Genomic DNA, 13403 nt, shown 5'->3' on the forward strand with positions numbered 1-13403 from the left:
CAAGATTGAGATACTTATGTTTGAGGGTTCTATATAGTCAATCTCGGAAATCGTTGAAGAATGTTTGACGATTCTGTCTAGGCAGCATGGTAACTTTTAGTAAGTGTTGAATTCAAATTTTGGACCCGCTGATATGAAATCCGGACATGGTGTAGTTGGCTATCGCATCTGACTGTAATAGCATTTCAGTTTATCAGAAAGTCCGCGGTTCGATTCCGCGTGTCCGGATAATTTTTTTTGGGGTTATTTTTTTCTAGCTAACATTAACATCCCGTCAGTGGCGTGGCATTCGCGCCGACCTTGGGATAATCTGCTCAATAATTCAAGTTTTAATTGTTGCCCTGATATCATTGCCCAGGTGCCTAAGACGCGATACAATAATAGCGCCCTGCTAAAAAAGCTGCCCAGAAAACAATTCTGCATTCTGCAAATGTCTCCAAAAGTCTTGTTAGATAACAAAATATGCCACCTTTTCACGGCTAAGCCAGCCTAGGTCACGTCCTTAGCAAGGAAGAACTCGGTACAAACTTCTCATGGATCTTGAAAATATCCATAAACACATCTTCCTTCTTATGTGGGTCCTTTCCATAACCGCCACCTCCAGGCGTATGAACAATGATATGATCACCAGCATTCATATGCGTCGTCGCTTTCCCTCCGAGGCTAATAACCCTGCTCGTACCATCAGGATACTTCCTCAACCACAAGTTCACCCCACGACCCCCATCATCACCACCAGCCATTCCGTACGGTGGAATCACACGCCTCTCAGACAAAATTGAAACCTGCATCGGTAATCGGAATTCGATATCGCGGGTACACCCGTCTCCACCGCGGCGGCGTCCAGCTCCACCACTTCCTTCTCGAATAGAGAACTCGTGAAGAATTACAGGGTAACGCCTTTCGAAAATCTCTGGATCCGAGATACGAGTGTTGGTTATATGGGTATGCACGCCGCTTTCGCCGTCCCAATCTGCGCCGGCTCCGGATCCACCTGCGATGGTCTCATAGTATCCGAACCCTTTGATTACCTCCCCGGTGTCGGGATCTCGGCCACCGTAACCGAAAGTTAGGTTATTGCAGGTACCCTGGGAAGCTGCTGCTGCACGGAACGCTTTGAAGATCAAGTCGACTATGCGTTGGGAGGTCTCGACATTTGATCCGACTGTTGCTGCTTTCAAAGATGGTGACAGGAGGGTGTTTGGTGGGCAAATAAGTCTAATGGGCTTCAGGCAGCCCTGGTTCAGAGGGATGTCGGAAGATATCATCGACCGGAGACAATACTGGGCTCTGATTAGAAGATGTCTTTGCCGCTGACTTCGTTCACGGGATTCAACTCACCATGATTCCTGAATACATGATCGCGGGTGGGCAATTCAGATTTCCAAAATGTTCGGGTCCAGTACCGGTAAAGTCAAAGTCCGCATCACCACTCTCTTGATCGATGGTGATCTTCAGCGCTAAAGGAGTTCCGTCGTCGATATAATCAACGGCCTCCAGAGGCTGACCTTTGAACTTCTGGGCAATAACCTTGAGCAGCTCACGGGTAGACTGGCTGGCATTGTCCTGAATGGATTTCATGTAGAACTCCACAACGGGCCAGGAGTATTCTTTAATTAGCGACCGGATCAATTGAATACCCTTATTGTTAGAGGCGATTGCGGCCTTGAGATCTGCAATATTGTCCCGCAAGGTTCTTGTACCACTTGACCCCGGATAAGAAGCTGGAATATCCACCAGCACCTCAATCAGCCCGGGCTCATCGAACTCGCCCTCTTTGACAATCTTGAACGACTCCACGGCGGCACCCTCTTGCCACAACTCTGTCGAGTTAGGAGGCATGGAGCCGGGTTGGATCCCACCGATATCAGCGTGATGGCCTCGATTCGCCACAAAGAAGAGGATCTTTGTGGGATTCTCATCGCTGTCAAATACGGGGGTAGTTATTGTTAAATCGGGAAGATGTGTACCACCAGAACAGGGGTGGTTGCTCAGAAGTACGTCGCCAGGCTTTAGCTCACCAGGTTTGTATAGTCGTGCCTGGTATGCGATCGCATAACTCATGGAGCCCAAGTGACCTGGAATGTGGGGAGCATTGGCAACCAAGCTGCCATCTCCAGAGAAGACTGCACAGGAATAGTCAAGTCGTTCCTTGATATTAACTGAAATTGAAGTCTTTTGCATAGTGTGGCCCATTTGCTCAGCCACACTCATGAATCGATGTCCGAAGACACTGAGCTGCACTGGATCTACAACATTCGTTGTGATTTCGGGCTTGGCCTTGCCTGTAATTTCAATCACGACATGCTCCGGCAAGATGATCGCTGAACTTGCAGGATCCACAATAATTGTCTGGGTTTTGTCGATTACCATGGCCGGCCCATTGATGCAAGTACCTACCTTCAGGTCCTTAAGCGAGTAAAGTCCGATATCAAGCCAACCGACCTGTTCAAAGTAGACTTTGATATTTCGTTCTGGCTGTGTTGGTGTTGCCGGAGGCGAATTGGCGAGCTTCTTCAGCTCGGCTGTTGGACTGGAAAGAGATACATCCATTCCTTTCCCTGTGCTCCGAACTCTAACATCATCGATCAGAATCTCTCTCGGTTGAGTAAAGCCAAATTGCTGCTGATGACGTGCAGAAAACGCATTACCAAAATCCGAGAAGTTTCCTGGATCGGGAATCATCAATGCCGTATCGCTTCCCTGATACCGCATGTTCAAGAACAATTCGTGTGCGATTTGGGACTCTGAAAATCCCTGAGAAATGAGCCCAGCGACACCCGCAACTTTCAATCTTTCAAATCGCTCCTCTAGTCTAGGGAAATTCTCCATCGTATAAGATGTTGCCTCGGGCTCCTGGTTTTCGACAACCACATCGGCAAGAGCCATGCCATAAGCAGACAAGATGCTGGAATACCGGGGGATCAAAGCTCGCTGAATACCTAGATCCCTTGCAATAGCCACAGCATGTTGTCCACCAGCACCACCAAAGCAGCAAAGATTGTGTGCCGCAGTCTCAAACCCTCGCCCTTCACTCAAAGTTCGAATCGGCCGAGTCATAGTCGCGTTCGCGATGGAGATAAAACCGACAGCAACTTCCTCTGGAGTAAGCTGAGAAGATCCGTCCTTTTCGGAATTGATGACTACGGTCAATGCCGCAAATTTCTGTTTCACAACTTCAAGGTCCAAAGGTCGTGGAAAATAGTCCGGGATGATCCTACCAAGGAACAAGTTCGCATCCGTCACTGTTAGTGGTCCACCTCGACCATAACATGCTGGACCGGGATGAGCTCCTGCGCTGTGTGGGCCGACTTTAAAAAGTCCATTCTCCCAGAAGAGCATCGATCCACCGCCAGCAGCCACTGTATTGATGTCAAGTTGCGGTGTCTGAATTGTAACTTGAGCAATAGTACTTTCGAATATATGTTCTAATGCCCCGGCATATCGAGCGACATCAGTACTTGTACCACCCACTGCAACATGTTAGTGAACGTCGGTGGAATGAATATATATCAACGACATCTTCTTACTATCAAAAGCCAGCACCGGTGTTCCATCTTCAGGATCATAACATGTCCTTGACATGCCAACCACACCACCAGCAGGCCCACTCAGCACGCCACGAAGACCAGAGAAATTCGCAATCGAAGTTAGGCCACCATCTGACTGGTTGACAAAGACCTTCTTTGCGTGCTCGTCTCTCAATTCGCCTTTGAACCCCTTCCGAAATCCATCTAAGTATTTCTCGGTCACAGGAGACAGATAAGCATCTGCAACAGCTGACTGACTTCTCGGAACCAGCTTCGCCATAGTCTGAAGCTCATAGGACACAGCAACTTTGAAGCCAAGCTCACGCGCCACTTCTGCCACCGAAACCTCATGCTCCTGGTACGTGTATGAGTGCATAAGTGCAATAGCGACCGAGCGATATCCTCGGTCCCACAGAGCGAGTAAATCTTTCCGAACTGTTTTCAAGTCCGGAGTACATAGGACACGAACAACTTCACCCGTCAACCCCAAATGCAGATTCTCATCGGAATCAACATCAATCGGCTTTGGACTGGGGTCCTCCGAGAATCCTTCAATCGTCACGCGCTCATCAACCTCGACGACTGTTTCGTATAGTTGACGGAGTCGTTGAACAGATAGGTCGAAAATATTGGGTCGAGCTTGATTTCCGATTTTAAGTAGGTCGCGGAAGCCCTTCGTCGTTAATAGTGCGATGCGATCGCCCTTGCGTTCGAGTAGTGCATTTGTGGCGACAGTAGTACCCATCCGGATAGATTCGACCGGGGTCAAGTCTAGGAGCGTTCCACGAGGTATCGAAGAGCCGCTCGCGGTTTCGAGAATTTGGCGAATACATTCTGTCGGAGCATCTTCGTATTCGGTTGGGGATTCGGAAAGAACTTTGAAGATTATGTCTGAAGAGTGGCCGGGGATCTGAGCCCAGGCATCAGTGAAGGTACCACCTCTGTCGATAGCAATACGAATTCCAGATTGACTCATGTTGAATAAAATGGAGTAAGGGAAGAACCAATATGCCCCTATGGATCCGGAAAGAAGACAAGCAGTTTATATCTACATCGTATTGAAGTGAGGGGTATGAGGAGAAGTCGGTTTCGGCCCGCACTTTCTGATCTGCAGATCTATCAATCGCCTTGGTTTCTTTGCTTTTACTTTGATCACTTGCGTGAGTCCTTGGCAACTCCGCTTCATCTCGGCTAGTAAGCTGTCAAGCCGATAGGTTACAGATAGAAGAGATAAACCGTCGGGAGGTAAAGCAGACACCCCGCACGGCAAGTATATGCCGATAAGGATGACAAGTATGGACTTTGGGCAAACCTTAGAAGGTGCTTGGCCAATTCAAAGTGGACATTAAAAAGCTGAGAAGGTATTTTAGAGTTATCTATCAGGTACCAGCACACTGAATCATGGTATCCTATCTCAGATTTTGAGGATGCTGCAGGGCCATGACCATTTAATAGGGGTTCGTTCCAAAAAGTAAGATCTGTGATTGCGGAGTTTTGCTGCATTTTAGCAACATATTTCATGTATATTTAGAGCATCTCATCCGAGGTCATTCTGAACCGAGCGCAGAAGTTCATAATCACGAGGATCCATCTATATCCTCGTTGAGAAATAGTAGGTCATCAGTGTCCTGCCAATTCATATTCCATTCCATCGGGTCCCATATCGAGAAATCGAGATCCAAATTCGACTCTGCCTCCGGTGGAACTCCTCCTGCCGCGGCTTCCCGGTAATCGCGTTCAGTTTGTGCGGCCGCATGCCGCATGTTTGCTTTGATCATGCCTCTGGCCGCAACATCTGCAACAAAATTGTTAGCCATGAATGATTCGGCTTTGCCTAAATACGGCGTATCTTTGTTCCAGTCTTCGTAGTCGATCATGTTCTCGATGATTCGGCAGACTCGCATGCAGTGATTCCGTCGGTCATTCGCGGTCTGCGACATGTCCCTCATGAGTGTGAAACTTTGTCTGATGATATTTCTGATACCCGCCTCATCGTAAAAATCACTGGGCGCCGTCCCAAGAATGCGTAAGAGAAAGAAGACTGCGTAGCTCGCAGAGCGAAACACATGGAACGTCCCTCTGATCAGTGCGTCGGGAAATGTAGTCAGCACGACCAGGAGCTGTCTCGCCGTGATACTGCTCTGGGTGATGATTTCATTTTCTTGGTTAAAGGTTCTCAGTGGCTCGTTCTTTTTCTGGTCGAGAACATAAGAGTACAGGCTGAGCCGCGCGTCAAGGAGTGACACCTCCTCGGCAGGAGACCATTCGCACGCGTACTTATCTTGTATCATGGAAAGCTCAGTTTCAAACACCCTTACAAGCGGAAGAGGATCAGCCGTAAGCCCGGTGGCCGAGGTCTCACATTCCCCCAGGGCAGTCGAAATCTTCGAGGTGACGACAGCGATATGAAGTTGAATCATTGTAATCGTTGGTATCCAAGGCATCGAAACATTCAGGGCGTGAAGAACTGTGTGGTCGATCCTGATGGAACTAGGCACACCAAACCTTGCGGTATGCCTGCAGAGTAATTAGCGAAGCTCGTGAACAGTCGGGAGCATTCTTACCATTGATCCACGATAAAGCAAGCCAGCCAGGTTACCGTCCGAGTTTCCATGGTTCCAATCTCTGATGCCTTTGCAGCAAATAAAAGGAATGGATGTTTTGGACGATGCAAACCAAGAGACCGTGCCATAGAGATCGCGACAGCTCCGTACATCGAAAATGGCTCCTTGTTCATATCTTCATGGGGAGAAGACCAGACACAGAGTAGAAGTAGAGCTTGAACAAGGTAGATGGACCGAGTACCGAGGAGGAGGATGTCTGCTACCAATTGCCTTATAAGAATTTGCAACCGGGGGTAGTCAGATGTATACTTCTTTGAGTCTTTGCTCGCAATGCCCAATACACTCCAGAACAACAAGGGCGCTTTCTCGTAGCTATCGACTATAGTAGAAGGATCAAGCAACAGCGGGAACCTTGGATGTGTATGAGAATAATACCTAAAGAGTCATGAGCGGGAAGGACATAAAAAGACTACTGACTTGCCGTACTCTTCTAGCAATTCTGCCACAACACTAGATGTGAAGTTGACACCGGTAGCATCGTGGACAAAACGAACAGATCTCCTCCCGCCGATGCGCAATTCAGCAATGATGCTTGTTAAGGAGGAATCCGAGCCACGTAAAGGACCATCCGGTCTTGATGACAAATTAGTCGGCTCAGTACCCGAGGCTTCGGAATGGGGTGTCCTGTATGCAGGTTCCCCTTCTTGATATGCATAGCGGGGTTTAAGACTATGTTCGATTAGAGTCAAAATGCTGCATGAAAGCAATGGATGGGCTAGCATTACCCTCTTTTGGATACCCTCTTGAACGTAGGGTCAACAGAGCACCGCTCACCTGCTTTTCCGCAAGCCGAGCAAGGTGCGGGGAATTTCTGACTGGCATTACATTTCACCTGATGACACTAATTAACTTTCCAGCCGGCGGAGTTGGCTCCAAGAACAAGGCCCGGAGAGCGCTCTGATTCTACCTTCATCTGGCGACATCGCACACAAGGCACGCCGGCCCGGCGCGGTTTGATATGAGAGGTCGGATTTGCATGTGAGCGAGCCGCTATAGATTGAATGTGCTCCATTTCAATAAAGCAAAGGGCGGAGGCCGCTGCTACTTCGAGGTTGACAATATAGTGAATGTCCAAAATTAGCTAGCTGTGAAGTCACGATAGTGAGCTTCTATCAACCGGTCAATTGACAGGCAATTTCATCCAAGAATAAACGGCAATATGGAATCATGGATGCCTGCGGCTCCCGGACACGACGTGTGTTTCCAGCTGATCGGCACCGTATCCGGCCAGTTTCGCTGCATGTAGCGCGATATCGCTGGCACATTTGATTCGCTATCGGGGGTCGGCCCCCACTATTACATGATTCACCATCCACCCGCCATGGGAAAACACCACTATTTGCTATTAATACTGTTCATAAAGACCCCTGTAGTGAACCTAAGATAAGATAACTCGAGTCATGGCTGTTGAAATATACTATTGTAACAAGAAAGACGTAGTGTGGTTTTCTCTTGAGGCGGGTAGTAAATACGTTCCGTGAAGTAAGTATGATCCTTCTGCATTCAAATAAGAGCGGTTGCCTTGCACAGTGCCGATGGGTTTGTTGCTCATGGTTGCCGGATCATGCTCTGACCAAAAATATCTCAAATTCTATTGTTGATAGCTGTTGGAAAATTGCAGATCTCCGCTGAATATTCGCTGGATGTTCGCTGGGTGTTGCCTAGCAGACGCCTTACATAGTACGCGAACCTATAAGATCCACCCAAGATGGATTTAGTGGTGTCAGCCTTAGCAAAAGGGAAGGCTCGATGCTCAAGATCATCCGCCGTCCGCCGTCCGCCGTTTCCGAAGCATTGGGATTCAGCGCCGATGATCAATTGCTGAACACTTGAAATCCCTGCGTCCTACTCCACCGAGTCTTTTGAAAAGCGCTCACAGTTATACTTCCAATTTTTTCACAGCCATATACCATCCCCAGTTCCAACATCGAAATCACCATCTAACACCACCACCAGCCTGGGTATTCATGACAGCGGGCTCGGGTGTGGAGGAAAGACAAAGATTCCAGAGTCACGAAAGATTGTATTTCAGGGAGCTGGCAGCGTCGGTACATCACGATTCTACAGAGCTTCGATCTTTGATCATCTGTGCCGATTGGAGCTCTGCATCAATTTCGACCTCTTGTAGCTGCAGGAAACTGTCAAGGGCTCCCACAGGTTTCGCGATCACTGAGGCGACCCCATGTGGCTTTTAACTAGGGCTACCTATGCGACGCTTGCCTTCGCGTCCCTTTCGATCGCTCACGGAAACGGAAAGTCAATGAATAACGATATGGCAATCAGCATGGATATCCACGCTAGTTCCAGCGCAGCTGCTGTAACAGCTTCCGTCTCACAAAACGCCCAAAGTGAAAGTTTCGCGAGCTACTTTTCCTATGGCCAGCACTCGAGTACCATCCTGACGCACATTGCGCTCATGATTTTAAGCTGGTGCTTTATTCTTCCTGCAGGTGAGAGAAGTTTGTATTCAGGCAACTTTTAAAATTGTGACTAACTCCGCTCCAGCCGTCCTACTTAGCATTGGCCGCTCGCGTCTTGCGCTTCGGTCGCAGTGCTTGTTCCTTGTTTTAAATGCCCTCGGTCTACTCTTCGGAATCATTTATAACAGCCAGACTCCCAATTTATACGAGAACAATGCCCACCACAAGATTGGCTGGATCGTGACATGTATCGTCAGTGGGCAGGTTGTTCTTGCCTTGATATTTGCAAATGCTGGTCGTGGCGAGTCCAAGCAGTTGCAATCGAGATCTTTAAATCGTGATACATTCCTCCCAATTACCACAGATGAGCACGAATGTCTCTATCCTACTAGAACTATGCACGAGTACTCCAGGTACCGTGACGATAGCCAGGGAAATGAATCTAGTTCCTCAATTCGCAGTCTTTCATCGCCGTTCTACGAATTGCAAGTCGAGGAGGATGACTTTGAAAAGCCTGAGGAGCCTCATCCGAGGCCTTTTAATCTGCGTGGCTGGTACAACAGTTCTATTGTCAAAAGGTTTATCGCAAAGTGCGCGCCTGGAACTATCTCGAACCGTGTCCTTAGCATTTTCAATGGCCTATATGATGCGATTGATCGGATCATTCTTCCATTCGGGTTTATTGCTATTGCCACTGGAGCTGTTACCTATGGTGGTATCTTCCATGGTATCGAGATATTCAACGGCCTCGCGCACTTTATTAAAGGAGGAATCTTCTTCTGGTACGGTATCCTCACACTTGGACGGTTTATCGGAGCCTGGGCGGACTTAGGATGGGCCTGGAATAAAAAGCCTCCAGCGTGTGTTGTCGGCTGGAAGGCAAAAGTTCCTTCAGGCGAGTTTGTGGAGTCGTTCGTCATCTGGCTTTATGGTGTTACCAATGTCTTCTTAGAGCACCTAGCCGGCTGGGGGGAAGAGTGGACTGCGAGTGATTTGGAGCATGTCTCAATTTCTATCATGTTCTTTGGCGGTGGTCTTGTCGGCATGCTCTTCGAATCGCGGTATATCCGCAATGCGCTTAACGATACCCTGCTACGATCCCCTGCTCATGACTCCGAAGATGAGAACTGGGAGGCCCCCAAATCACAGAGTGTCCCTCTTAACCCGATGCCGGCTCTTATCATCCTGCTCCTGGGTATGATGATGGCGTCACACCACCAGGACAGCATGACTTCGACTATGGTCCACAAGCAGTGGGGTAATATGCTCATTGGATTCGCGATTGCTCGTGGAATGACATATTTCCTGCTTTTTCTGCGTCCGCCGACCTCGTACCTCCCGGCTCGCCCTCCCACAGAGATCGTCGCTGGATTTTGCCTTATGTCTGGGGGCCTCATCTTCATGCTGAGTGTAAGTGATTCCCGCAAATCCCAAAGGGCCACCTTACTAACATTTAATAGGCCCGGCAAGTGATTGAAGCCATGGAGTCTTATGAGCTGGATGCCATGTTCACCTTTACAGTGGCCTTGGGTTTCACAGCCTTCATTATGTCGCTGGTGGTTCTGACCATCACAATCAAGGCATGGGCGGTAAAACGCGAGCGAGCACAAGAACAACGGTAATACTCTAAATGATGGGAAGGAGCGATCAAATTATAGAAAGCGTAACTTTCGAACTGGATGGTATTTAAAAGGCCGAGACATAGAGAAAGGAACAGGGGAAACAAGAACAAATGAGGGGAGGAAAAGAGAGAAGTTGATCATTATTCACCACACGGCCTTCGAGCTTTTATATCGGGGCTTGTCTTCTATCTTTACATTTATGTCAACCCAAATCGATTAAATTGACCAGATTCATTATAAAAGTTCTCCCAAAATAGCGAAGCGAGCAACTGGCACCAATTTGGGCCAAAATTTCAATGACAGATGTGTTATTTCAATGCATTAAAGTAAGAATATTCATTCACGTTGATATCTTTGTGATGTAAAACTAAGCTGGGCCTCCTCTAGTCGCCTATCCTAGCGTATATGCGGGCCACACTGAAGCCAAATAGCACTTCTTTCAGGAATATTGCCTCCAGAGTCAATAAAACATATTAGGACTATTAGGGGCGTTGAGTGCACGCATTGGCGGACCAATCTCAAGACATGCCAGGTCTATAGATAGAACCCCGTCGGGCTTTTTTGCACAGTCAGGTCAGTGGGAAAATCTTTACTATGCACCAGTGGATACAATCTTACAAGGAAGGTTTTTGTGCACAAGTTCCAAATGACGTCTCAGACTTGGTTATAAAGATCATCTTCATCACCTTGGACGTGACCTGGCCGATGCCGGCTCAGCCAGCCTTGCACGTATGTTCGCGCACGATATTGTTCATCAAGATCTTGAAGATGATTGTTCAACAGGCATAACGAGAACATAACCATTAACGCGACTATCACTGCGACGCGCACACCGTTATGCATGACGAAGGCAAAATAACGTATTCAAAGACCTGTTGCAAACTGCGAGTGTGTGTTTCCCGCGGCAGGAAGCAGTGTCCCTCAATAGAATATAGACTAAGCTCTCGATATCGCAACGTATCTGAGAACTTGGTTGATAATAGGCAGCAAGGTAAGGACACGCAGCTAATATTGTTCTGATATGCATTCGGATAGGGCGGCAAATCTCTGTTGACCACTCGACTGTCAGCAGTACATGGGCATTGATTGAATACTTGGATGTTCTCGGCCGGTCAATCCAACAGCAGCAAGGAATTCTCGCCTCTTTCGCTCCACTCCACCAAAACGCATGTTTTGAAGGTGCCATAGGCCAGCGTCTTCCGTGGAGCGGCTGACTTGGCATCCAGCGAACATTCGGCGATCATCCAGCGAACTTTCGGCGAACTCTCAGCGGACATTCAGGCCAGCAAATTTATTACAATATTGCCTCTGCGTATTCTGTGTTGATTGTAGGTTTATTATTTTACTCTTTGGATTCGTTTCATTCCCTTCCCACTTGGTCAATTCTTGTATATCCTCTCTTCCCGTTGGCGCTCGAGCTTGGGTTCTGATATCTTCACCTCTTTTGAACTCGATGCCCGAAAGCTAAAACCTACCAATCACTTATTACCTACGCGATTTCGATATACTCAAGCCTACAAGGCCCGCATAGTAGCTCGCCGAAGTGATTTGGCTACTCCCGACTTTCGGTTCAATTGACTTGACGCATTTGTTTCCCGACTCAACCACTCTTAACTATCATCATGCGACGCGCTCTTTTGATTTTTATCTTAATCAGCCTCTTCATTATTACTCTCCTGGTTCGCAGTGTTTCGACACTGCTATCGCTACTCGTCGAAAATGCCGCGGCCGACGCGATTCGCGGCGCCGAGCTACCCTCACCAAACTCCACCTTGATCGAACAACTTCACCAGATAATTCCCAAAATTATTCACCAAACTTACAAAAACGACACCATTCCAGAGGTATGGCTCGATGCCCAGCAGACCTGCATTGACCTGCACCCAGACTATGAGTATATTGTACGACTCTCGCGTGACCCGACCCAATTTCGTACTTACCATTGTTTTAGCTGTGGACGGATGAAAAGTCGCGCGACTTTATTGCCGCCGAATATCCCTGGTTTCTCGAGACTTTTGACGGCTATAAATATCCCATTCAGCGCGCAGATTCAATTCGTTATTTCGTTCTGGCACACTACGGCGGAACATATATCGATTTGGACGATGTATAGTCCTACCTAGCAATAGTCCATTTCATACAAATGATCTAACTCTTACCAGGGCTGCAATCGTCGCTTAGATCCCTTGCTCGTTTACCCCGCGTGGGTGCGCCGCACCGTACCAACTGGTATCTCCAACGATGTAATGGGTTCGGTACCCCAGCACCCATTCTTCCTGCGCGTGATCGAATTGCTCCAGCAGTACGACCACCACTGGCTCCTCCCCTACATCACCGTTATGTACTCGACCGGGCCGCTCTTCCTGTCGGTTGTCTGGAAAGAGTACATGCAGGACCACCTGTCCGAGACGAGCCGTGTCCGCATTCTTATGTCGGATGAGTACCAGAAGCACTCCTGGAGTTTCTTCACTCACCACACTGGAAATAGCTGGCATGGCAAGGATGCGCGTTTAATTTTCTGGGTTAGCATATTCCGAGACTCCAGGCAGTTCGATAACCACTAACATACATAAGATGGGCCAACACTGGATCTTCCTCACCTTTTGCGGTTTCTTCCTCGCCGCTGCCATGGGCTTCTGCCTCTTCTGGACTTATGGTCGAATTGTCCTCTTAGGGGGCCAGCATCGCTACCGCTACAGCAAGGTCCCTTCAATCGTCAGCCCATCCGGCTTATCATCTTCGCCTTCACGATGCGCGCGTCACATGGTGTACGCATTGCTATGGAGAATAAGCTCCAAAGGAGACGAGGCCACCAAAACCTTGTACGGATTCGGTGACGTCAACGCCTGACAAATCTGCAATTTCTATGCAGTTTTTGTATCGATATATTATTAGACACGATCTTTGTATATTTACAGCATTGGGTGTATACTTTGTCTTTTATGAGCGCTACATGCATTGTCTCGAACCTGCGAGATCGGGGATTGGTTGCTTTCTTTTGGAGCATTTTAAGGTTTTTATCCAACCTTCTATGTCCACTTTCATCTACCCTGTGGAGAGTAGTAGAATTCACAATGTACTAGTTTGAATATTTGTTTAGAGATGGAGGAAAAATTGCGCTAATGAGGGTTCACAGGGTATGGCGTTACCCGTGCTTAGATATAGGTACTCAGTGAGTCCGTGAGCAAGCACGGCGGGAATGGTAAA

At 48.1% G+C, this 13403-nt stretch overlaps 4 protein-coding genes across 4 annotated transcripts; 2 read left to right on the top strand and 2 right to left on the bottom strand.

Moving 5' to 3' along the window:
• Positions 1-494: 494 nt before the first annotated feature.
• Positions 495-4506, bottom strand: N7484_010965 (uncharacterized protein; the record flags this gene model as incomplete). The annotated part of the gene is made up of 3 exons (XM_057121352.1): positions 495-1283; positions 1342-3473; positions 3531-4506. The coding sequence occupies 3 exons, from the start codon at positions 4504-4506 to the stop codon at positions 495-497; spliced, it is 3897 nt and encodes a 1298-aa protein (XP_056967106.1).
• Positions 4507-5107: 601 nt separating this feature from the next.
• N7484_010966 (fungal specific transcription factor domain-containing protein) lies at positions 5108-7132 on the bottom strand (the record flags this gene model as incomplete). Its single annotated transcript, XM_057121353.1, has 4 exons — positions 5108-6047; positions 6095-6466; positions 6572-6823; positions 7083-7132. The coding sequence occupies 4 exons, from the start codon at positions 7130-7132 to the stop codon at positions 5108-5110; spliced, it is 1614 nt and encodes a 537-aa protein (XP_056967107.1).
• Positions 7133-8336: 1204 nt separating this feature from the next.
• N7484_010967 (Ytp1 family protein) lies at positions 8337-10196 on the top strand (the record flags this gene model as incomplete). Its single annotated transcript, XM_057121354.1, has 3 exons — positions 8337-8604; positions 8660-9984; positions 10035-10196. 3 exons carry the CDS (start codon positions 8337-8339, stop codon positions 10194-10196), a joined length of 1755 nt encoding a protein of 584 aa, XP_056967108.1.
• Positions 10197-11818: 1622 nt separating this feature from the next.
• Positions 11819-13046, top strand: N7484_010968 (glycosyltransferase family 32 protein; the record flags this gene model as incomplete). Its single annotated transcript, XM_057121355.1, has 4 exons — positions 11819-12097; positions 12148-12303; positions 12359-12718; positions 12771-13046. The coding sequence occupies 4 exons, from the start codon at positions 11819-11821 to the stop codon at positions 13044-13046; spliced, it is 1071 nt and encodes a 356-aa protein (XP_056967109.1).
• Between the last annotated feature and the right edge of the window lie 357 nt (positions 13047-13403).

This window comes from Penicillium longicatenatum (assembly GCF_028827895.1).
Source record: "Penicillium longicatenatum strain IBT 33135 chromosome Unknown contig_7_segment0_segment0, whole genome shotgun sequence".
In the NCBI taxonomy this organism is placed as follows: Eukaryota; Fungi; Ascomycota; class Eurotiomycetes; order Eurotiales; family Aspergillaceae; genus Penicillium; species Penicillium longicatenatum.